General features: G+C 42.3%; 1 protein-coding gene across 2 annotated transcripts in view; it reads left to right on the top strand.

The window, feature by feature from the left end:
* The first annotated feature begins 2,499 nt into the window (after positions 1-2,499).
* The window catches only part of col1a1b (collagen, type I, alpha 1b), a 36,229-nt gene continuing 13,864 nt past the window's right edge, over positions 2,500-24,864 (top strand). Inside the window, exons 1-29 of one of the 2 annotated variants that reach the window (XM_080747063.1) lie at positions 2,500-2,696; positions 4,914-5,105; positions 7,036-7,061; positions 7,297-7,332; positions 8,480-8,572; positions 9,816-9,884; positions 10,305-10,349; positions 10,616-10,669; positions 11,629-11,682; positions 12,714-12,767; positions 13,180-13,233; positions 13,345-13,398; positions 13,772-13,816; positions 14,122-14,175; positions 14,332-14,376; positions 14,850-14,903; positions 16,555-16,653; positions 17,135-17,179; positions 17,289-17,387; positions 17,597-17,650; positions 17,806-17,913; positions 19,075-19,128; positions 19,755-19,853; positions 20,590-20,643; positions 21,472-21,570; positions 22,116-22,169; positions 22,829-22,882; positions 23,691-23,744; positions 24,402-24,455. In XM_080747063.1, coding sequence (XP_080603189.1) covers positions 2,615-2,696; positions 4,914-5,105; positions 7,036-7,061; positions 7,297-7,332; positions 8,480-8,572; positions 9,816-9,884; positions 10,305-10,349; positions 10,616-10,669; positions 11,629-11,682; positions 12,714-12,767; positions 13,180-13,233; positions 13,345-13,398; positions 13,772-13,816; positions 14,122-14,175; positions 14,332-14,376; positions 14,850-14,903; positions 16,555-16,653; positions 17,135-17,179; positions 17,289-17,387; positions 17,597-17,650; positions 17,806-17,913; positions 19,075-19,128; positions 19,755-19,853; positions 20,590-20,643; positions 21,472-21,570; positions 22,116-22,169; positions 22,829-22,882; positions 23,691-23,744; positions 24,402-24,455 — 1,938 coding nt within the window. In that variant the 5' untranslated portion in view covers positions 2,500-2,614. Of the gene's footprint in view, positions 2,697-4,913; positions 5,106-7,035; positions 7,062-7,296; positions 7,333-8,479; positions 8,573-9,815; positions 9,885-10,304; positions 10,350-10,615; positions 10,670-11,628; positions 11,683-12,713; positions 12,768-13,179; positions 13,234-13,344; positions 13,399-13,771; positions 13,817-14,121; positions 14,176-14,331; positions 14,377-14,849; positions 14,904-16,554; positions 16,654-17,134; positions 17,180-17,288; positions 17,388-17,596; positions 17,651-17,805; positions 17,914-19,074; positions 19,129-19,754; positions 19,854-20,589; positions 20,644-21,471; positions 21,571-22,115; positions 22,170-22,828; positions 22,883-23,690; positions 23,745-24,401; positions 24,456-24,864 lie in introns of those variants that run through there. The other variant, XM_080747064.1, reaches the window with a different exon arrangement.

Raw genomic sequence — 24,864 nt, 5'->3', positions numbered from 1 at the left:
ATTCAGCGAAAGCAGTATATGCCATAGTAAATGTACATTTGAGCCATAAATCTTAATAGACCCAGTCATACCACAGCACCCTATAGAACAGAGGCAGAAATATGTAAAGGGGAATTAAAACGTAGATCGACAGCTGCCTGTCTACTAATCGCAGGTGTTAGCAGCAGCCAGACAGTTTGCATTAGACCCATACGTGTACAGATGCTAAAAGTGAACTTACCTGCCTCGCATAATAAGGCAAAAATCACTAACCACAAGCTTTCCCCGAAACCCTTCATTTTCCCTGCAGCTGAGCCAACATCATAAAAAAAGAGATACCTGTATTTAGCTCAGTGGTTCTCAAAGTGGGGTCACCCAGGGGTCCATCCTTTAGGGCCTTCCAGGGGGTCCCCTGCAGCAAAAATGAGGTTTGACTTAGCTAACGTGAATAGCACTTTGAGCAGACATACAGAATGTTTGAGCAGTTGATGCCCTTCATTAGAGGCACAGGAAATACCGGTACATACATTTGACATTTTAAATAAATCAGTATTCTGAACATTCTGAAGATAATTATAATATAGTACAGTATGATCAGTCAGTATCCAGGATCTGAGTAATATATAGCATCTTAAAAAAAACCTGGTGTATAAGCTTACTGTACCTATTGGCCATGTTATTATTGGCAAAATTGCTTTAGAAAGTAGCTGATCTAAAAGCATGCAGAACATATGCGCCTTGTGAGATGTAGATCTGCCATTTTCACAGTGCAACACTGTAATTCAACGAAATGTAAATCAGGAGTGATTAAAGTAATTCCTCAGTTTGGAAAGATAACAGGTCAAATATCTAATGCAGTGGTTCTCAAAGTTGTGGTCCTAGGACTAGTGTTCCTTGAAGGCCTGTAACTCCGAGAGTGTACAAATGGAACCAAATGGACCCGTAATGGAGGTCGTTGAAATTAATAATAATAAAATAAAATAAAAGATTTGAGAACCACTACAGTTCTAATGCAGTGTTTCTCAAAGTGGATTCCAGGGACTGTGGGTTCCTTTAGGGAGGTCTAAATGGACCCATACAAGTCTGTACAAATGCAAGTCTGTGCAAATGGAACCAAATGGACCTGTCCTTTTGTAATAACGGGTCCATTTGGTTGAACACTGTCAGAGTTAAGGGGAGAACTTGAAATGTAAAAGCTTTGAGAACCACTGTTCTAATGCATCCTCATTTCAACTGGCACAACGGAGACGCGTTTCTTCTAGTCTGTATCGTCAAATGAAGATAAATGTATAGTATGAGGAGAAAATGAAAGGTCAGGCTGGGTCGTGGTTGTAGAAGCTGCTACGTGTCCTCTGGTGCAACCAGAGGCCTCTGTACACCTGCCAAATTCCCTTCCCTCTGTCCCGCCCTGCTGTGTGTAACATCATCAAGCTCGGAGAGAGGGCCAAGACTGATTTGGAAACCCTGGGTTATGAATGTAATGTTAGATTGCCTCCCTCATACCTTGTATTAGTGCAGTGTTTGGAACCAAATTTTGTTCCATTTTTACACTGTCAGAGTTACAGACTTTTATATGGGTCAATTCAGACCCCCATAAAGAAACCCACAGAGTCCCTTGGAGAACCACTGTATTAGTGTCTGTATGCAAACTCACTTTGCTTGTGAAAACAAGGTATACGTTAACATTAAATAAGATATTACAATATTAAAGCATTCGTTTTATTTTATTTTATATAGCATTTCAAATACTGGGTGGGATGTGACATGATTTCACACAGTTAAAAACCTCACACTCAGCAGGAGAAACAACAGCTGCAGCTGAACTGAATGAAGCCTGTCTAACATGCAAATTATTATCATCAAATCAATTTATTTACAATAGCATACAAAGTTCTGCAAATAATCTCCTGGAATTCTATTTTTAGACTCTCTTGCGTTTGGCAATCCCGTGCGTAAAATGCGTAATGATGGCAAATTGTCAAAATGCATGCTATAAGCTGGAGCTCATTTTTTTTATAACTAAAAAATAAGCACTCTCTTGGTGTCTTCAAAGAACAATCCCTAAAACAAGCCACGTACAACCTGGCCAAGTCCTCCTACTCCACTCCCGTTACAAGCTCTATTCTACACGATGTATCTGACCAATGAAGCTGCTTATCTCGACATACAGACAATTAAAACGCATCTAAGTAGCTTACATACAGTATAGACCTATAGGCCTATAAATATACATAAAAAGACCAAAACCCATTAATGTTCTCATGTAAGAAAATCCGCATCCAGCCACGTCCAAATGAAGCAGAATCGACGCGTTAATGAGCGAGCATCCACGTATCGGAGCTGAAACGTGAACTTGTCTGACATGTTTAAGACGGCCCCCTCGCAGAGATGAAGGAGGGGACTCCGGGACTCGAACATAGAGAAGTGTATCTGGTGCGTCCGGGACCTCCCCAAAATGTTCTGGGCATATAAAAGCCAAGCTAGCTCATTTGTTTAGGCAGTAGGGAGTTTCTGCTAGGGTCCTGGATTGGAGTTACGCACAGAACGGACCCAAAGTTGATGAGTGGAGTCTGAGGAGGAGAAAAACAGGATTCCCCCTTCTTGCCCAAAGAGTCTACATGTCTGATATTTAGACATGTTCAGCTTTGTGGATATTCGGTTAGCGCTGTTGCTCAGCGCAACAGTGCTTTTGGTGAGAAGTCAAGGCGAGGACGATAGTAAGTATCCTTTTCAAACACTGCTTTTCTTTTTTTCCTCTGGGACAGTGGCAGAGCTCAACATCTGGATAGCAGCGCGTAAAGGATGCTAAACAGTTTCTTCATTTCATGTTTGGAAATTGGAATTGGTCCTACTGCTTGAGGCCGCCTGAGCCCACGTTTTATGGGGCAAAAGGTGGTGAAAAATGAAGCTTTGGGGTATATTTTTCCCCCCGAGATCTGGAAGTAAAGAATAGCAAACTGGGATCTGTTTAGCTTTCTCACTGGCGTACAGATGCTGTTGGCTGGCCTCCTCCCCTCATGTACGAGAGCTCTCCATGTCCGGCAGGCAGTCAGGCAGCAGGCAGGGCCAACGCGCACGCAGGGCAGGTCTCTATCACAGTCTTCTTGGATGCGCACTTCTTGAAGTGATTGATGATAAGCGAGTTCAAACAAAGTTGAATCAGAATTCAAACGTGAGAAACGCATGAAAGGCGCGTCTGGCGTTTTCATGTGTAGGCCCAATAGCCTAATTCAAAGATGTGCAATTCATTTTCCATTGCATTGTGAATGAAACGTAATTAAAGCTGAAGGAAAGGGCCCACATCTGCACTGCACATTGGCTTAGTTTTTACACTGCAGCTGGACCGAACTTGAAACATGACTTGTTTCATGGAGAGAAAGTGATTGCATGTTTCCCCCTCGACTTTAGAACGTTACATTTCCAATAAGGCTACAGCAGGTGAACACTCCTAGTTTAATTTAGCTTGAAAAGTGTATTGTATGGGCCAGTATGGCACATTGCAACAATAAGTGCTTTACACAAAGAGAACATTAAGAACATCAAGTCAACATGCAAATGAAACATATCAGGCCTTTATGGACATTTCATTACAATTAAAGACTATCACTGTAGTGTAGTAATTGGAGGACATATTTTAGTTTATTTCAGTAAAAAAGAACAATGGAAAATTGCTGAACACTGACGTCGACTGCAAAATGGTCTAGACATCATGATGCGTTAATCACCTAAAAAAGGGTGTGTGGTGAAACTTTTTTTGTGGATTACTAGCGCCTCCCTGTGGTGAGCCTCACGAATGCAGCTTGAACGCCCCCCTTAACCCCCACACAGGCCTCTCCAAACCATCTGCAGGGGAAAAAAAGATTTCTTTTTCCAGTGTTCCTCCATTTTCTTCCCTTTAAACCACATCTGTGGAGCAATGTTGAATACAGTGTAGGGCCTAAGTGAGTCATTGGCTTTGCACAGCAGCCCCAAATTTGGACAGAACAAGGACAAGGCCAAACCATAATGGGCCATAAAACCTTTTATCATACTGTACTTGCTTCATTAAAATGTCTATCCCGTTTCATATTCCTGCCATTTCCTCAACTATACTAGCCATGCATTCCAAGCCTTCCAATGCCATTACTGCATGGCTTAATTTAGCAAAAGTATTGTCAAGAAGCTTTCACCATCAGGCATCAGCCACAAACTACTGGCAACTCAATTGCCACAATTGACTGTTGTGAGAACCTATCATGTTGACCATCACGTTCTTACCATACCCATATCTGAACATGAATGTGCTTCATGGGGGCCCTGTGCTACCAGGAAGCTATCAGGCATACCTGTAGTGTATTTTGAAAGGGGCTGAATTGTTGTCCATTGTTGTTATTTGTCAACTTGTTTTGTCATCTATTAAATGTGGTGGTTAGTGCAAGTTAGTAAGTCATAGACTTTAGGCTTATCAGATACACCTGTCTTATTATAACTGCTTAGGAGCAGGTGTGTGGCTAAGCCACTTAATCTAAATACACTTCAGGGTTTGATTGATTGAATACTTTATTAAGCAAAAAACAGGCAGAGTGATACAGATTTATACAAAATAAGCTATCAGGATCACCTTGTGGTTAAAGTTAGTCTTTTTTTCTATAGTCTGTTTTAAGGCCAACTCTTAGTATTAGTGGGGCCTAGTGTTATATTCATGGCCTGGAGTTAATTATGTGGTAATAGTTTGCAGCTGGTTTAGGTTAGGCCCTGTTAATATGGTAAAGTCTAGGCATGGATTTGGTTTGGTTTAATTAACTCATTTTAATTAAAGTTAAACACTAAGTATGGTTGAGCTTAGTACTTTCTACCTTCTTTACCCAGGTCGATGCATAATTGATTGAATAAAGAATAATTGACTGTTTTGATCCAACTCACCAATACCTTCTCCCCTCTCTTCCACCTTCCAGGTACATTCGGCAGCTGCACGTTAGACGGACAGCTGTACAACGACAAGGATGTATGGAAACCAGAGCCCTGCCAGATCTGCGTATGCGACAGCGGAACCGTTATGTGCGACGAAGTGATTTGCGAGGACACGTCTGACTGCGCCGACCCCATCATCCCCGACGGAGAGTGCTGCCCAATCTGCCCGGACGATGGTACGGACCCTGCTGTGATTGGCTACGACTCGGGTTGTGTCCGGGGCAACAGCTTCTTTTTTTTCTTTTTTTTTTTTTTACTTCTTTTGTTTTCTTGCTAGCAATATCTATGACTTTACACAAACTGGCAAAGTCATAGATATATTAGCTAAAACTAGTTTGTTTAAACCGTAGGTAAACAGCGTAGATACAGTAGGTCAAAAACAAGCCTCTATCCTCTTATCATTTCAGGGGCTTTTAAGCCGTGACATCATTTTGTAGGCAGAGGAGAACTCTGCCCCCAGAGCATTTTCTGTCCCTCGCTATTTCAACAGATCCGAGACAAAAATAACGACTAAAGTATAATTCTAACACTTTCCTTTCAACAACAAAGAGAAGAAAAATGTGTAAATAGTAAAAATAGTAAAAAGATTCACGGAAACTGGGGGCAGAAATTCTCCTCTGCCTACAAAATGATGTCATACTTAACAGCCTCAATCTTCAGTGATTGCCATGACACCCAGCAGTTCCTGCTTCCAATCACAGAGCGACTGTCCAACCGTTCCTTCGGACCATGGGATCTAAACTCTACTACACCACTCCCTCAGTGCCCCCCCACATCAATAGTTTGCGGTTGTCTTGGCTCAATGGCGCCACCTGGCGCCTCCCATTCAAGTTGAGGCAGCCAAAGTTTGGGCCACAGCTGGTGCACACCTGTAGAAAATGGACTCCAGGCTTTTTAAATGTGTTCCCTGAGGATTTAGTGCAACAAAGACCCGCTCTGGATTTACAATTCTTTTTTTTTTTAAGTATGGATTATGCTCTCACTCTGTGGATATAAGACCATGCAGTCTGCCTACAGGCCTCCTGTGACAGAACACAATGGGACTAAACATGCCACACACATTACACCACCAGTGGTTCTCAAAGTGAGGGTGTTCGGGGGGTCCCCAGCTAAATTCATTTATAGTTAAGAACCAAATGGACCCTTACTGGTGTGTAACCCTGAACTGGTTCCATTGGTTCAATTTAGTTCCAGTTTGGTTCCATTTGGCATCTCCCATGAGACACCAAAACCATTTGGTTCCATTTGGTATTTCCCATAAACCATTTGGTTCCATTTGGTAATTCCCGTAAAGTATTTGGTAGCTTGAAGAAGGGAAAGAGGAGCACTCATCAGTGGGTTGTTCACAAAACGTGTGTATCCAAGTTGGATTCGTCTTGTTTTTATTAAAAAGTTCACCCCCACCAAGATCAAACCGGACGTTTCGGCGAGTTTCATGCAGGCCTTCCTCAGCGTGGGCTGAAACGTCTGGTTTGTGTGCTGGTTTCCATTTGGTAGCTCCCATTAGACAAAAAACATTTGGTATCTCCCATGATACACCAAATCCATTTGGTTCCATTTGGTATCTCCCATGATACACCAAATCCATTTGGTTCCATTTGTACACTTCTCAGAGTTATGGGGGTCTGTGGCTCGATACACACCATAACGGTGGTCCGTGAAATGTAAATGTTTGAGAACCACTCACTGCATTACACCACATATTTCCCTAAACAGAACTTATAATATGATGTGTTTGTTTGCTCATTATTAGATATCATTCCAAGTAAACTTCTCTTTTAAACTTCTGTTTTTTTTTTTTGCTCAAGTGATTTAAATTTCATCAAAACATGCAGACTTGACTATAGCTCTGACTCGCTGTTATGTGGGTCTGTTTCATTACATTACATTTGGACAACAGTGCTCAGGAGTACTCAGGAGCCATGCTGTTGAAACATAATGTGGATTTGAAGTGTATCACAAGTCCAAAGCTAAACTCCCTGGGCTTACGTTGTCAGCTGAATCTAGGTGTTTAGTGTTACGTTATGATTAGAATCTTACAGTGTGAATAATCTATGTGGATGAGGTGTTGAGATATTCTTTTCTCCTTCTCTGTTTGCTCTCTAGCTGTCCAGGTCCAAGAGCCCACTGAGGTATTTAGTTTCTTCTTGCATTTTCACACTTTTACAACTACAAAGATTATCTGTGAGTGTCTAAACTTGAATGTTTGAACTTGACTTAATCTTGGGCACATCCCAAACTTAAGTCAAGTTTGACAATTTCTCATTCAAAGTGAATTTTGGCATTCTGTATGAGAGACATGTGTCCAAGAGTTGTACTATGAAACAACACAGTGAAACCTAACTCAATTTCTCTCTTCACATTTAGGGTCAGGTTGGAGACGTTGGCGAGAAGGGAGATAGGGTACGTTCTAATTCACTGCACTTGTGTACCGTATGTTCTCAGTATGCTCTCATTTGTCAGAGGATTATACATTTGAACTAATCCCTTTGACCTCATAAACTGGACAAAATGAGTTTAATGTACTTCAATGTCTAACTCTTTTGTGTTAGTGTTGTGTAGAAGCTCTTGCCGTCTACATATACGCATGCGTGTTTATGTGTCAGAGGTTAAGCTTCCATGAGATATTGTATGTCTAAGTAAGGAATGGTGTTTGCTGGATATTTTTTGGCAACAACACTTTCTGAATTAAATGAGATTGACCTTTAATGTGGAGGAAATGTACCTATATCGTAAAGGGTCAAAAGGTCAAAGGTCAAAATTATTTTTAATTATTATTGCAATGTAATGATTTTTTTGTTTTGTTTTCATTTCGATTAGATTGGACAAATCAAAGTGAATTCAATTTAGAACTATCTAATGTAACAGTAATATTTACAGAAAGAACCCAACGGAATACATTAGTAAAATACTCGGTTCAGTTCAGTTATGTCTTTTGTCTGTGTTGATAATTATTATCAAGATATCAATCTAATACTTCAATATAGGTCATATCATTTCTCGTACATAACAGAGTGGCAATACTAATTAAGAGGATAATGTATTCAGTGATGTAAAGCAGTGGTTCTCAACCTTTTCAGGCCACGATCCCCAAATAATCATATTTTAACTGGGGACGAGCACCAAGAGTTGAGGCATTACATTTTGCATTACATGGTTCTATTGTGAAAATAGCCGATCTACATGCTCACAGCGCCTTGCGTTGCGACTTGCGAGGCGTTGTGAGGCGTTGCGAGGCATTGTGAGCATGTAGATTGTCTATTTTCACAATTCCTGCCTCTAATATTTGACAATTTGGCCAATGTTTAATTTGTCATTTTAGAGGTATTAAAGAGTTCTTTAGAAATGTGCAAATACCCTCTATACACTTAAACTTTATGTTGGTTTGTTTACTGTAGAGTGAGAAAACAATGTTGCACATTAAGTTAATCATCTGGGGACCCCCCAAAATAATTTGGGGAGCCCCCTGGGGGTCCCGAGCCACAGGTTGAGAACCACTGATGTAAAGGCTTGGTTGCTGACATTAAGTTTCTCTGTCTCTTTATCAAAGGGTCTTCCCGGTCCTCCTGGCAACGATGGACTCGACGGCATGCCTGGACTCCCTGGCCCTCCCGGACCCCCTGGTCCCCCTGGCCTTGGCGGAGTAAGTCCAGATAAAATGTGTACTCATTGCCCTGACGTGCAGGGTTAACGTCGATTTGAGCGACAAACTTTGAATGACACGTCACACCGCGTGTCTCACAACATTCTCGGTCTTGAGCATGCATGCTTGTCTAGCGACTCCGACTAACCGCGTCGCCGGAAAGAAATGTAAACAAGGAAGTGAATACGGTCTCATGCATCTCCGGGGTAACGCGAGCTTACTCCCCTTATTTTCACAACCAATCATAGTAAGCTGTATTTCATGAAGCTTCTGCGACCTCTGAAAAGGTGATTTCGCGACACGGTATTTGCGCCATTTTCGTTGTGCAAAGCATACATTGATCACAGAAAAGATCTCAAGATAGAACAACTCCATGTTAGGTTGAATGTTATGTCCAGTAACACTGACCCGTAACAGGATGAAGTTTAGTCCAGTAACACTGACCAGTCACAGAGTACTTTTGTGGGAAAGGTTCAGTTCAGTGCTGGTGTCCTGCTCAGTTCAGCACTGGGTTTGGGTGGACAGCTCCCCAGGTCTCAGTTGTATATGTGTGGTCTGTCGCCACACCTAGGATGTTGTGTTGATTTAAGACCACTGCTCAGTGCTCATGTCACCTTGCTTCATGAACTTGCACACACACTGAGCGTGGCTAAATCCGCAGTTATCATCAAAGGCACTTCAGTGTTTTCATGTAACTGTAGCAGAGTGACTAACTGCCTCAGCCTGATTGCCTCAAAAGTCTATAGGGATATCCCTTTGGAGCAATGGTTAATATGTTGGACTTTCACACGGGAGACCCGGGTTTGAATCCTGGGCGTTACATAACCTGTAACCTACTACGCAAAGAGACAAAAGTGACACTGAACATTCACACCCTTTGAAGATGTCCATATCCCAACTTGCAGAATCTGTACTGTCAGCTTTAAGATGTAGTATCACGCTCTGAAAGGTTTTGGCCCTTCTGCTGAGAATAGGAGCAGCTTCTGCACTTGTTTCAAGCATGACTAGAAATCATTCGTTTTTAGCTGTTCAGTTCTGTATCTGTGTGATTTTTTTTGTATGATTCTTTGTATCATTTTCTTTTTTTGCGTCTCATTTCCTTCCAGAACATCTTAAAGCACAATCAGCTAATGTTGACTGAATCTCATTGCTTCGCCTTTTGACACAGCTAGCGAACATCTCATCTGAAATGGAAATATTTATTTGAATAGTGACTGATGATTTCTCCTCTTTTCCTCCACAGAACTTCTCTCCTCAAATGGGTTACACAGACCACTCCAAGTCATCCGGCCCTGCTCAGCCCGGCCCAATGGTACGAATGAATGCATCTCCTCTCACTGAACATACAGTACATTCACCTGAATGGATTGCAAAGGTTGAGACCCCGCAACCTTCTGCAAAACACAGACGAAAACACACCGTCTTTGGATGACATGATAATGTGTCCCCCTGATGTGGCTGGACTTCAGGACATCTTATATCTGCTCTGCCGACCCCAGCTTTAGACTCTCTGAAAATGTTTTGCCCCGTTGCTAAATGAGATGGTTGAAATGTATTAGCATGAGAAACTCCTTCGCATATTCTGTCACAAATATTTGTCAACTGATGACTGTCCGACCTAACTTAATAAAATGTATGCTTGCTCTCATAGGTCCTTATACATTACAAGAAAGCCCTTTTGTGTGACATGTCTTTATGACTGAGATAGTAAATGTAATGTGTTTCTCAATAGGGTCCTATGGGTCCTCGTGGTCCTCCTGGAGGTGCTGGCTCTTCCGTAAGTATTATTTTATTTTATTCAATTTTTAATTCGCTTCTGACTGAAAGCGTTAGTTTGTAATCCACCTTGTGTCCCCATATCTACAATTTTAGTTTAATTGTTCAAATTCTGCACTAGATGCACTAGGATACAAGCTTCACAAGCACTCAGCTTCAATGGAAAGCTTACATGTCATCAGTTCAGGCGGATCTAATTAGAAACATGTTCATATACTGTAAATGGAGACGTTGTGCTAATAATCTGCTTTCTTTGTGGTCAACCAGGGTCCTCAGGGTTTCACTGGACCCCCAGGCGAGCCTGGTGAGCCCGGCGCTTCTGTGAGTATACCTTTCTGCTAAAATATCATCCTCCTCATAATCATCATAATCATCAACCTCAGTCTCATCTTCATTCCAACCACACAGAACTTTTGCATGACAGTGCACACACGTGTTGCAGAGGAAAGTTAGATAGACAGAGGTTTTGACTTGGATGAGGCTGTTGTGGACTGTATGTTGTAAAGTTAATCCTTCTAGCCAACCCAGTACAATCCCATGTTAATGTGTCTATTTGTAACCCAGAGAGTTTAAATATGTTACCTGTGGTTATACATTTGTACATTCTCTGAGTTAAGCATTAAGTATTTTATGTTATTCAGAACCCTTGATTTTTTGTTCAACTGCCAAGTCATTAAGGCCCTGTTAAGACTGGTAGCCCAAACCTGTTTTCCTATCCACGTTTTAGTCTGATTGGTTTTGTGCAGTCGAAAGGAATGTAATTCAAATATGATGGGTAAAAATCTGTTTCCATGTGGTTTGTTGCCGTTCAGACTGCATACTAACAATGTGACTCCTGCCACAAATCAGGTAGCCAGTGTGAACAGGGCCTTTAAGATTCAGCTGGTAGTAAAATATCCTACCTGGATCCACCGGGATGTAGAATGTTCCATTACTCGCCGTTCAGGAGCTGTAGGTTCCAGACTCTATATAGCATTCGGGAATTGTGGAATAGTTGTCTGGCTATGCGAGACTACTGCCCCACTGACATCAACTTCCTGTCCTTTCTGTTTCACTTCCTGTCATGTGACACACACACACACACACACACACACACACACACACACACACACACACACACACACACACACACACACACACACACACACATAAGTATTTCCCATAGTATATTTAATTTGTATTTCAAATACTTTTTTATGTATTTTCACCCATCTCTGCGAACAACACACACCCTACATGGATTCAAATGAATGATAGAGTTGTTTCTTCATCCACTCTAGGGTCCCATGGGTGCTCGCGGCCCCGGTGGCCCCCCTGGCAAGAACGGAGATGATGTAAGTACTCTTTTAAGCTTTCTTCTTTAGGACTCGGTTCATTTCGAGCCAAAGGTTTCTTTCGTCAAAACAACAACGGCCAACAGACAGCTATGCAATTTCAATCCAACTGAAGCTATGTTCTGCATTGTCAGATGCTATTTCTAAAGCGTGAAACCCAGCAAGTAGCTGTTCTCAAACATGTTCTTGTCGGGGACCCCTGAATTGAAACGTATTCATCCGTGTACCCCCATTTGAAAATATTGTGTGCCAGGGCCATAAGAGAAGATTTATGTTAGAACTGTCTTTCCCGTAGATGGGGAGATGGAAAGAGTGACACCTGTGATCTGACTAGTCCTCCCTATATATTCAGTCATTGGGCTCAACTTTCAGCCAGTGAAATAATAAGTAAGCCTTGCAGAGCCATGAGGCCCATAGGGCAGGAGCCCATCTCCTGTTTCTCTAGCGCGGGGCAGCTTGATGTACAAGTACACCCCCCTGGACATGACGCTAGTATGTTGCAGGGACTTACCCCCAAGCCAACCCTTGATACTGAGTGCCAAACAGGGAGGCACTGGGTCCCATTTTTACAGTCTTTGGTATGACCCGACCAGGGATTGAACCTTGACCTCCCAGTCTCAGGGGGGACACTCTAACCACAAGGCCACTGAGCAAGGCCACAGTGAAATAATAGTGACATTAAACTATTCAAATGTACAATTCTGTAGGGAACCCCCTGGAATCCCCCATTTTTACAGGTAATCTCATTGAGACCTGAGGTCTCATTCTCAAGAGAGGCCTGGTTAACAGATGTTACACTCTCATATTTAGTTTTCTGTCCATATCATATCCAAGCAGGTTAAGTCTGTTTTGTTTCTGAGGAGTTCCTTATGTTTCAAGTTGATGCACAACAACTTAAAACCTATTTAAAAAAAAAAGAAATTCTCAATTACGTCTAATTTTGAAAAAAGTGTTTTCATTTGTTTCCCATGCCATGTTTCACCATACCTTTACCTTTAGCCTTTGCTAATGTCCATGTGTGTCACCCACAGGGTGAGCCCGGCAAGGCTGGTCGCCCCGGAGAGCGTGGACCCGCTGGCCCTCAGGTGAGTGAATAACGCCCGTTGAGGTCACAGGTCACAATCAAGTCAGACAAAAAAAATGAAAAGAAAAGGATACAAGTTCCCACATGTTTAGTAGTAACTATTATGACTAAAGTAGAACATAAAGACACTGATAATAATAGATAATAAAAACTAATTGCTGATGCAAAACTCTCACTTAATGTTTCATCATTTGTTTGTAACAGGTACCAATAAGGAGCACAAACACATGCACATACTGTACTCCCACTTCCACTTCCACTTCCACTCCCACACACAAACACACACACACACACGCGCGCGCTAGCGCCCGCACGCACACACACACACACACATACTGTAGTGCTGTGAGCTGTTTCATATCTGAATAAAAGCTGATGAGGTGTCTCTCCTTCTTCTTCTTCTCCTCCCACAGGGCGCTCGCGGATTCCCCGGCACCCCTGGACTCCCCGGCATCAAGGGACACAGAGTAAGCATCATATACGAGCACATTGAGGAACACGGTTTCACTGCATTGATCTGACCTCATTCCGTCATGGGTGAAGTGTGAACTCAAAATGCTGTCTTCTTTTGTTCTCAGGGTTTCAGCGGTCTGGATGGAGCTAAGGGAGATGGTGGTCCCGCTGGTCCCAAGGTAAAGACAGCACCATGTCACATAGAATGGAGACAAATTCACAAAGTTTGGAGAACATACTTTCGAAATATAGAAAAAAATACAGAAAAATCTCTCCTGTACAGGAGAACATTTTAGAGTGGGGAGAAATGCAGCAAAAACATATTTCCGAGGTTGAAATAACATTTCTTGGTCAATCTATCTTCTTTTGACAGATAACATAACATTCAACCTTTTACCTATGCCGATAGTCGCCAATGCAGGAAATTACATACCTAATGTATCATCCATTTACTGTAAACCTTACATTACCTTGTGCTGTACTGGTATGGTGCATAGATAGGTTTCTGGTATCACTTTATAACTGATTGTTTCTTTCTGTGTTTGTCCACAGGGAGAGGCTGGCTCCAATGGTGAGAACGGTACCCCTGGTGCCATGGTACGTATACCTAACCTCAGTCTGTCCACATTGTCCATTTGGAGCACGCATTTGTCAGAATGATATCGTCACTGTCGGGCAGAAACCTTGTATCTACAAGTTTCAAATTTGTATGTACAAAAGTAGTGAATGTGCGAGGCGTTGTGTGCTTGTAGATCCGCTGTTTTCACTAGTTTAAATCATTTTTAAAGTGATAAATGCAAAACGAACGGTTTTGGACATACAAGGTTACCACCCGACAACGACGATATCCTAGTTGTTGATCAGAAACAAAGCCTAATGTCCGCCGTGCTCTTCTTTCCCAGGGTGCACGTGGTCTTCCTGGTGAGAGAGGCCGCCCCGGACCCGCCGGCCCCTCTGTGAGTGCCACTCCTCTCGTCCTCAGCCCATAGCCGTGTATTTCTGCAGGAGAAGCAAACATAAAGCATATTTGTGTTTCTGAGTCTCTTTGCATTAGTGTAGAGGTCATGGTATAACGATGATCTTACCATAACATCTTCATGTCTCATCTCCAGGGTGCTCGTGGTAACGATGGCAACACCGGTGCTGCTGGACCCCCTGTAAGTATCATTTATTGATCCGTGGAAGATTACGTCACATCCACACCCAACATTGATTGATTGATTGATTGATTGATTGATTGATTGATTGAATATTTTATTAATAGTACAGGGCAGTACAGTTCCGATACTAAAAGGATTTAAACCACAATAAAGTGCACAATGGCGTGTTTGCATTGGGGTCCTTTTGTATTCAATTCACTATGAGCCAGTGGTTCTCAAACGTCAAATGTTCAATAATAAGGACCACTAAATTGCTATGTATGTACTGTATTTGGCCACGGACCCCCATCTGAAAACATTTGGTGGCAGGCGCCAGGAGAATATTTGTGTCGAATCTTTTCAAAATTATTCAAAGATTTGCTTTGAAAAACACTGCCATGAGCTATTTGACCGCATGTCATTAAAGACCCAGTGGGTCCGGGCTGCCGTGAGTCTTTTGTTTAATGTCATGTTTCTTCTTCATCTCCCAGGGACCCACCGGATCTGCTGGAGCCCCCGGCTTCCCCGGCGGTGCTGGAGCTAAGGTAGGTCTGCACACTCTCACGCTCACGCACACGCCTTAGTGTGCACTTGCGTACGCACACACACACACACACACAGGGATGGTTGACTCTATGGGTTTTCTGGGGTGTGTACAGCGTCCGTACTGTATGTGTGAAACCGACAGTGCGTGCTCTGTACATACCATACTGTATCTAACGTAATCGCTGCATAAAGTTAAAATTGAATCTGCGTCAAAAGTGTCCACAAGACATTACTAGTGGATATTTCGATGGACAGCAGTGCACTCATAGTCATTAGAGTCATTAGTCTCAATTTTTCTTATCATCACTATCCCAAAAACGCTCTCTGTAATCCACCTGACCTCCATAGAGAACTCAATATTATCTAGAAGCATACGATGTCCTTCAAAATAGCAGCATTATTGCCAAATTATGTTTTGTGCAAACTTTGGACCGAAATCAAGGGTCCAATCCAGATCCGATACAGCTCAGAATGATAACAGCTAGTTTATAGTTTATCCCCATCAGCTTTCTCAGGGTTACCATAACTGTTATCTGCCAAGCTTCCCCCAGACACCTGACATTAACATAGTGGCCACCAGGTGGCAGGGGTACACCTCTAATGGTGCCCTGCCTCCACTGTCTGCCTCCATGTGGTGCTGAAAACTGTCTTTCAACCATTAGAACAGGGGTAGGCAACAGGTGCCAACATTGGCACAGGGGAGGGTGATCACTGGCACACTGGCAGAAGTGTGAGAGAGAGGATAGTGGAATTATTTTAAAATGAAATATATTTTTAAATGTAGTCAATTAAGTCACCTAATTTGCACAAATTACATCCTGCACATAATTCTACATGCATTAAAACCCTGAACTTTGACTGGGGAGGGAGTCAGGGAGATAGGTGGGTTATTGCTTGAGTCTAATGAGCATTATAACAATGTCCTGCCAATCAAAGTATGTCAGAATGTTTGATGGGGTGTCATTAAAATCCATGTTTACATGACACACTATCTACAAAATAAAAACATGGAAGTTAATTCCAAGAAGGTTGCTGACCCCTGTATTAGAATATCATATACCACTAGGGGTACAAAAGTTAATGGAACTAATCAATTAAATTGATTATAAAAATACAAGATCTACAAAATAATCTATTCCTATTTTGGGCATGTCATTATAGGTAAAACAGCTTGTAGAGCTGTTATATCAATGTACAGTGCTAATATAATTCTGTCAGATACTTGCAAAATGGTGACCTTCTAGCTGACCTCATTACACACACACACACACACACACACACACACACACACACACACACACACACACACACACACACACACACACACACACACACACACACACACACAGCGATTACATTTTTATTGACCAGAAACATCTAGACATGTATTTTTATTTTGTCTCAACAAGAGCTGCATAGACACTCACCATCACAGTAATCAATAACACACATTATGTAATTACACCATCACACCCAGTCAGTGCTGGACACCTGTTTTACACACACACACACACACACACACACACACACACACACACACACACACACACACACACACACACACACACACACACACACACACACACGTAGGCAATTCTGTCGTACTGCTGTATTGGTGACTAAACTGCAGCCTCTTTCCTTCCATCACAGGGAGAGACTGGCCCTCAGGGAGGCCGTGGAAACGAGGGACCCCAGGGAGCCCGCGGTGAGTCCGGTAACCCCGGAGCTGCTGGCGCTGCTGGTGTTGCTGTGAGTATATCGTATAGTCCATGCGCCAAATGACGGATCTTATCATTTGGTCCTCGTTACCTTTGCACTCAAACACATTCGTTTTTCATTAAATATCCAATTTAGAATTATAAGGGCACAGCTACCTGCGCAACAGGAACAATTGGCTACCATTCTTATTCCATCTTCATTCGTTCATTAGTGTGGTAGGTTGCCTATAGGGCAACACACTATTGTTCTCTTCCAACTTTATAGAGTAAACCACAAAACCCCAGTCTTTTGAGTTCAATGGAGGAGTGGCGCAAGCTTGAGGATTGGTCAATATTCACATGACATGTTGTCTATCCAGACTTTGATTTAAATAAGAAACCACATTTGCAATTTTCCAGAATTGCATCTTTCTATTCTAATGCAAATCGTCCTCTAGTTAGTGGCTAGTGAGAAGTTTATCAGTAGAGTGCATTTAGAGTAAACATTCTCTCTATCCATTGCTCATCAACAGGGTGCCCCCGGATCTGATGGTTCTGCTGGTGCCAAGGGTAGCCCTGTAAGTATCACACCACTCAATCAATCACCACTTGAGCCCTAAAATCAAAGGATTTCAAAATGTTCTATATTATTATGTTCTAACACGCCCTCCTGTCTGGGTGACATAGGGTGCTTCTGGCATTGCTGGTGCCCCTGGCTTCCCCGGAGCACGTGGACCCGCTGGAGCCACCGGCGGCCTCGGCGCCCCCGGACCCAAGGGAAACAGCGTGAGTAGACGACTCCAAATCAATTTAAGAGTGCTTGTATTCATTACAACAGTGTTGTTTTGATTGACCGATTGTGTACTTTATTAGTCAGAAATGTAAACTGCACGAAGTACTAGGGACTTTTCATCATGGTCCTACAGTATGTGTAACTGTATGGGAATCACTCTGATGTTGTCTTAATTGTGTGCGTTTGTGTTTCCTGCTTACAGGGTGAGCTTGGAGTCCCTGGACCCAGAGGAGAGCCTGGTGCCAAGGGAGAGGCTGTAGGTTTCCGACACAATCATGCTCATTTTCGTGTAGAATGACTGTATTGACTTATCAGAAGGTGCATGTGTGAGGTTGGACAGTAGGGATATACAACATGTTCTGACTGATCATCGGTCTAAATATGTGTCTTTTCCTTTTTGGATTCTCCCAGGGCCCCGGTGGACCTCAGGGACTTGCCGGCAACGGTGGCGAGGAAGGAAAGAGAGGCGCACGCGGTGAGCCCGGTGGTGCCGGACCCCGTGGACCTGCTGGAGAGCGTGTAAGTATAACCACCACAACCTGCCGCAACGCCGCTGGCAGGTGGAAACCTTGTATGTGCAAAACAGACCGGTTCCGATGGATCCGGTCTTGTTAAACTTTTCATCGGTTCAATGTTTATAAAACCCGCAGACACACTTAACCACTTTCACTTTAAAATGTTTCAGAAATATCAAAAATAGCAGATCTCCAAGCTCACGTTGCAGCTCACAACACCTTATGAGCTTGTAGATCAGCTATTTTTGCACATTTCTAGTGGCACTGTAGTGTGAAGAAGTAGGGCATTCATTTAGGACAGCGACGACATGCATCCCTTCAAACCTCCCTCACAGCCCAAAGGCCTGCTTACAAAACACATTTAATGCCAGTAATGGGAATAGAGCCCTAACATTAGCCTATTATTGCTATTGCTGTTAGATATGATTATGAGTAACTTGAACAAAATAACTTGTAACAGTTAGGGCCTGGCATTTAGGGCCTGGCTGTCTAGGCCACACAAATAAAGGGGAAGGGGAGACACCTGACCACTGTCTCCCACAGAGTATAAAAGACCTGCCCTTCTCTTCTTCCACCTGGGCCAAACCCGAGCATGGCCACACAGAGAGCATTTGTGTTATTGTATGTTTGCATTATTTGGCAGTAGGCCTGCGCTTCATAGTTTTCATTTTTTTGAAGCGGTGAAAGCCTGTATGTCCCGTACATGTTTTTTTGAGGATTCCCATAGATTCTCAAGGAGTGGCTTTGTCTGTCCCGTACATGTCCCGTGCATGCAGAATTGAGGATTGGTCAAGCTTTACATGACAATTTGGCCCTCCAGACAAAATCATTAATTCATTCAGAATTCATAAAAATATAGAACTAAAGCACATAGAAAGTATAGATCTAGAACACAGAATGTATAGATCTAGAACACAGATTTCATAGCTCTAGAACACATAGAATAAAAATTCACCGCTTCACTTCGAACCGAGGTTTGATTTTTTTTTTATCATTAATATGTTTGTAAATACAAATCACTCAATTTGAGTTAAAACACAAGTTGCAATTCACATTGCGAAGCTGCACGGCTCAACCCAGGACGAAATGCCGTTCAATGTATTGCACATTGAATTCCCAGGGGGATTCAGTCTGACCTGTGTGTTTCTGTTCGTCTCCATTATAGGGCGCACCTGGTGCTCGCGGTTTCCCCGGTGCTGACGGAGCTGCTGGTGGCAAGGTGAGCGACGACGGAGTCTTGTCAATTACTTCACTGACATATCAGTGCAAAATCTGCCATAGTTCATAGATCAATGGAGTCGTTAACAGTACCTGTACTCAGAATCAGCTTTATTGTCACATCACAGGTGTACAGGTCGGAAGAATAGATACAGAGGAAAAGAGCTAGGAAAATAGGATAGAAACAGGCCAGATCAGATAATCAAAAGTTCATAGTAGGGTGAAGAAAAATGTAATGCATACAGTATATTATGTACAGGCATGTCAGATATTCCAGATGGTCAGATAGACAGGCAAAGGTGTGTGACAATTATACAGGAGTCAAAGTTAATGAACACAGTACATACTATTTATTCTTACTGTCAAACACACACAGTAAAATCATCAGTGGTCATTCAACTCTTATTGAGTAACCAAATGGATCCGGCTGGTTACATTTTGTGTACTCTCAGTCTCAGATTTACAAATGAATAAATGAACATTGAGGATGTACTGTGTGTCGACGACAGCGACGCCTTTATTTGTTTTAGTTTCTGGACAACATTTTAGTTTCTCAAACACAGCTGAAGCACTCCCAAAACAGCATCTCACCTGACTGAACCCCTGTGCTTTCCGTCTCATTGACAGGGAGCCCCCGGTGAGCGTGGTGCCAACGGACCAGGTGGAGCCCAGGGAGCCACCGGTGAGGGTGGACGCCCCGGCGAGCCCGGAATGCCCGGATCCAAGGTACGACCATGACCCATGATAGCAAGTTCTATTATTTTGTTTTAACATAGTTTTGTTGAGGGCACATTGCAGGTTACAACAGTCAAAGGACAATGGTTCAAATTACCCTTTTTGAATATGAGGAAACAAGTACAAACAAACACTCAAGACAATAACAGACAAAGAAAAAACTGAAACCCCCCCACCCCCCCACCCCAAAAACCCTAACCCTAACCCAAGTTATATTATTAACCAACCAGTGGCTTAGCTTCAGTGGTGTAAAGTAACTAAGTACATTTACTTAAGTACTGTAGTTAAGTAAAATATTTTGGTATTTTTGTACTTTACTTGAGTATTTCCAATTTCAATACTTTTACTTCTACTGCACTACATCTTGGATCCAAATATTGTACTTTTACTCCATTACATTTATATGAAAACTTGAGTTACTTGTTACTTTGTAGATTTTGATTATTACAAACCCACTTCAACCATATATGCATATGCAAAGCAGATTTTTATGCATTTGCATAATAAGTACTTTCTACGTTTGGTACTTTAAGTACATTTTGATTCCAATACTTTTATACTTTTACTCAAGTAAATTGGTCTCTTACTTGTAGAGTAGAGTAGAGTTTGTGTGTGGGGACACACAAAACGCAGCTCTTGCTACAGATGCCGCCTGCTGCTGCTGCTGTTGTTCTGTCTTTGAAAGAGAGTGTTCATTGTTGCTTCTTCTTGTTTCTCCTCCCTGTAGGGAATGACTGGTAGCCCCGGAGCCCCTGGCCCTGACGGCAAAGTCGGACCTGCCGTAAGTCTTGATTCTACACATCAACACCCATACGCAGTGTTCATTTTGACTGCAAATGTTTGTCATCTGAAATGTTGTAGTTTAGTTTTAGACGACTAAACATCATCTGATTTTAGCTGACTAAATCTACAGTTTACTTTGACAGTTCACTTGTATTTTGCACTTGGTTGCATGCTGAAAATGGCCAATCTACAAGCTCACAACATTGCGTGCTGTGATGCGTTGTGAGCTTGTAGATCTGCCATTTTCAGAGCACAACACCCGAGCGCAACCAAACATAAACTGGATCTCTATAGTCCCTCCCTAACATTTTAGTCTAGTTTGTATTTGTTGATGCAATTAACAATATAAATAGTCTTAGTCATCATAGCTTAGTTTTTATTTAGTTGTCGTCAGTGGAAATAAAAATGGCAGTCAACGTACATTTTTCGTCATAGATTTAGTCAAGAAATTAACACTGCATCCATATGCTACTTTCATCAATCTTATTATCGAAAGATTCTATACAATAAAGTGGTGGTTCTCTTGTCAAGGACCCCCAGATTTAAATGTATTTATAGCTACAGACCCCCATCTGAAAATATTCTGTCCCAGGGACCCACGTTAAGAGAAGATGTGTCCTGTTAAATATGTCCATATTTCCTTATTCAAAAATTTTCACTTTTTTCGAATATCTGAAGTATTGTGGGGGACCCCACCGTACCATCCCCAACTATCCCATTGATTGATAACCACTGCAATAAAAGGATTAATTGTACAGATCAGAAGTGTTATACGGTAGTACCACTATGTTCAATATAATTTGACCACCAACCTCTGTTCTTTTAGGGTGCCCCCGGAGCAGATGGCCGCTCTGGAGCCGCTGGCCCCGCTGGAGCCAGAGGACAGCCCGGAGTCATGGGATTCCCCGGACCCAAGGGAACTGCTGTGAGTGCAATAAGCTTTTCTTTCTTTTTTTACGGCAAATTCATATTATAGATCAGTTATTGATCTCCAATTCCAAAAGCATTAGGCCACGGAAGCCCCATTTGGAACCATGTTTTATCTCTGTAAAACCCTCAGTGCTTATTCAAGTCTGAAAGGGTTCCATTTGTACACTCTTCAGAGTTACACACGCGCAAGCGTCATTTTGAACCCCCGGTGGTCCCCTGACCCGGTGTTGAGAAACATTGTTATAGACACCATCACTTACTGTACTATCCTCCCCCATCAAGATACACATGGCTTCATCAAGATACACATGGCTTTTGACCCAGTCTTGTTTTACCATTTGTATTAATGTTTAATAAAACATTAAACAAGACAACGCAGATATTTTCCCCAGGTGTGATATGACCTTTCCCTTGCATGAAAAACGTGTTCATTTCACTGCCTTTTAAAGTTTGAATAAGCATACTTCTACCTACTATTAACGATGAAATAATAATAAAAAAGGCATCAATTCAAATGTGGACTCTGTCTCCTTCCTCTAGGGTGATGGTGGCAAACCTGGCGAGAGAGGACCTTCTGGTGCTGGTGGCCCCGTTGTAAGTAGAATGTTCAAAATGTCTAAACTAAACTGTACCAGTCTTGAAGGCCGTGGTATTGTGGGCTAATGGCTGACCATCGTTCACCAATGTTGTGCTAGACTGGTCGATGATAGAAAGTTATATTATCAACCAACCAGTAGTAATAGCATATACAGCAGGGTTCCCCAATAGGCGGCCCGCGGGGGCTACTGTCTGGCCCACACCAACCCCAGTAATAATGGTGGTATAAGAGCAGCAACAACACTAGTATATCATCATTGTCGGGTGGAAATCTCGTATCTCCAAATTTGTACGTTCTTTCGCAAATCATACAAGGCCGTCGCACAAAAGTAGTGAAAACAGTAGATCTACAAGCACACGCCTCGCACCGCGAGGCGTTGTGTGCTTGTAGATCAGCTGTTTTCACTAGTTTAAATAATTTTTAAAATGCTAAATTCTAAACGAACGGTTTTGGACATACAAGATTTTCACCCGACAACGACGGAAACTGTCGCTGGAGTAGTGGGAACGCCACCGTTGCCCCCAGCAATGTTGTGGCCCTCGGCTTGGTACCCTAGACATAATTCGGTCCTTGGGGAAAACTAATTGGAGAACCCTGATATACAGTATGTGTTGATGATGATGGTCTCCTGACACTGTAATGTTTTCCTCTTTAGGGCGCTGCCGGCAAAGATGGTGACGTTGGTGCTCCTGGACCCGGTGGACCCGCTGTAAGTACCATCAACACCGTCTCCACATACTCATGCCTAACTTAAACTTACCTGAACATAGCCCATCTTACAAGCTCACAACGCTTGTAGACCGGCTTTTTTTGAGAGAATGACAATCACATTTAGCATCATTGACAATCACATCATACTCCTTTATTTTCCTCAACACTGTTATAGGTCCCAGTTGGACTCTAGGGATGAACAATGAACAAAAACCAGATTTCCAAAATCACAGAGGCTGCAAAATGTGCAAATAATTATATAAAAGGGATGGTGGGTCAAAATGGACTTCTGATCTTATTATTGTATTGCAATGTATTTTAGTGTTTTAGGTAATACATAATTTAGGTCCATGAAACCAATGCAGTGCAATATGAATTTCACCCTTAAATGTGCTCTACAAGTTGTTCAGTTCACTACCAGTATACTTTACCCTGTTGCTGCCAATTTCCAGTTTGTATTTTAACATTCCAAGAAGCCATTGGTTTCCATTCAGTTCAGTATGGTACTGTATGCAAATTGTATTAAATTGGCAAAGCATACAATAACAGTATGGTCCTTGAAATATCAATTTATGTTGACAGTATCTTGTAGTTACTGCTAATATACAATTAACAGTAAACAGAATTGAAGCTTGACATCAAAAAGGTACAATCATAAATGTAACCACAATTCAATATTTTCGTGCATTCGTTCAGCCCTATTGGACACAGCACATTGGAGACACCTTGCAGAACATGGTGACAATACGATTTCCGCTTCAGATCTTGTTTCAGTATTCATTTATTTCCTCCATTTGCTTTTCTAGGGACCTGCTGGCGAGAAGGGAGAGGGTGGACCCGCTGGACCTTCAGGATTCCAGGTAGGTTGTGTTTACAGCTTTCCCACCAAAAGCTATACCTTTCCCCTTACATACTCTCATAGAGGTTCTCAGGTGTTATGACTCCACTGACCCATAACTCTTGAGAGTACAAATGGTCCATTTGGTTCCATTTGTACACCCCTAAGAGTGACATATAAGGTTCCCTGTACCCCCTCAAGGAACCCTAGAGTATGCATACAGTATACAGTTCAGAGCAGGTCTAATGCACAAACAAGTAGAACAGATGCAGGAGTATGCTGAGAAAAATAAAGAGAACATGAACAGAACATTTTAATAACATTCAAAAACTGTTGGGGAACTCAAGGAATTGGGGGTTTAACCATACACACAGGGATAACACAGACACAGGTGGACCCAACTGACAATCAACACAGCGATAGGCTAGAGGACTAACGGGACACAGGTGGAGATAACCAATCACAGGGAGGTGAGACAAGACAGGTAACAGTAACTAGGGCAGACAGGAAACACTGGTAACATCACTACAAAATAAAGCAACACAACAGTAAAGTAAAAGCTAAGCACGCCACTGAAAACAAGACACACTAAAATATCGCTACACAGTACACACTAAGACACAAGGAGACAAATCCTGACAATATGTGTATAACCATCATCCTTCTTGCTCTTGTACAGGGACTTCCCGGACCCCAAGGTGCTACTGGTGAGACTGGCAAGCCTGGTGAGCAGGTAGGTGTCACAAATATTACCTCATTTCAGGGCACGCCGATAGCTGAACAATTAAAAATGGGCAGAAAGTACATTCATCTGCAGTTATTTGTCGTATTTTGAGCCAATCTTTTGACACGTTAACTGTGCGTACAGTTATCTTTAGGCCTTAGAGGTCGTTCTTAGAATCCGCCTCAGGCCTAAATGGGTTATCTTTTATCAAGGGTGTGATTTTATTGCCTCGGCAAGCGTCGTAATCTTTTGACACACACAAGTCCCATTCAGTTTCAGTGGGATATTAATGCTGATCACAACCCAGATGTATCGAGGATTATATTGACACAGTAATTGGGCCTGATGATGACCTGATGGGTGCCCAGCGTCAAACTGACAACTAAGCTTGTCTATTATAAAAGGCTCCTTTGTAAAA

This window comes from Nannobrachium achirus (genome assembly GCF_963921795.1).
Source record: "Nannobrachium achirus genome assembly, chromosome: 18".
Taxonomy (NCBI): Eukaryota; Metazoa; Chordata; class Actinopteri; order Myctophiformes; family Myctophidae; genus Nannobrachium; species Nannobrachium achirus.
Note: the sequence above shows the minus strand (reverse complement) of the source record. Positions and strands in the feature narration are given on the sequence as shown.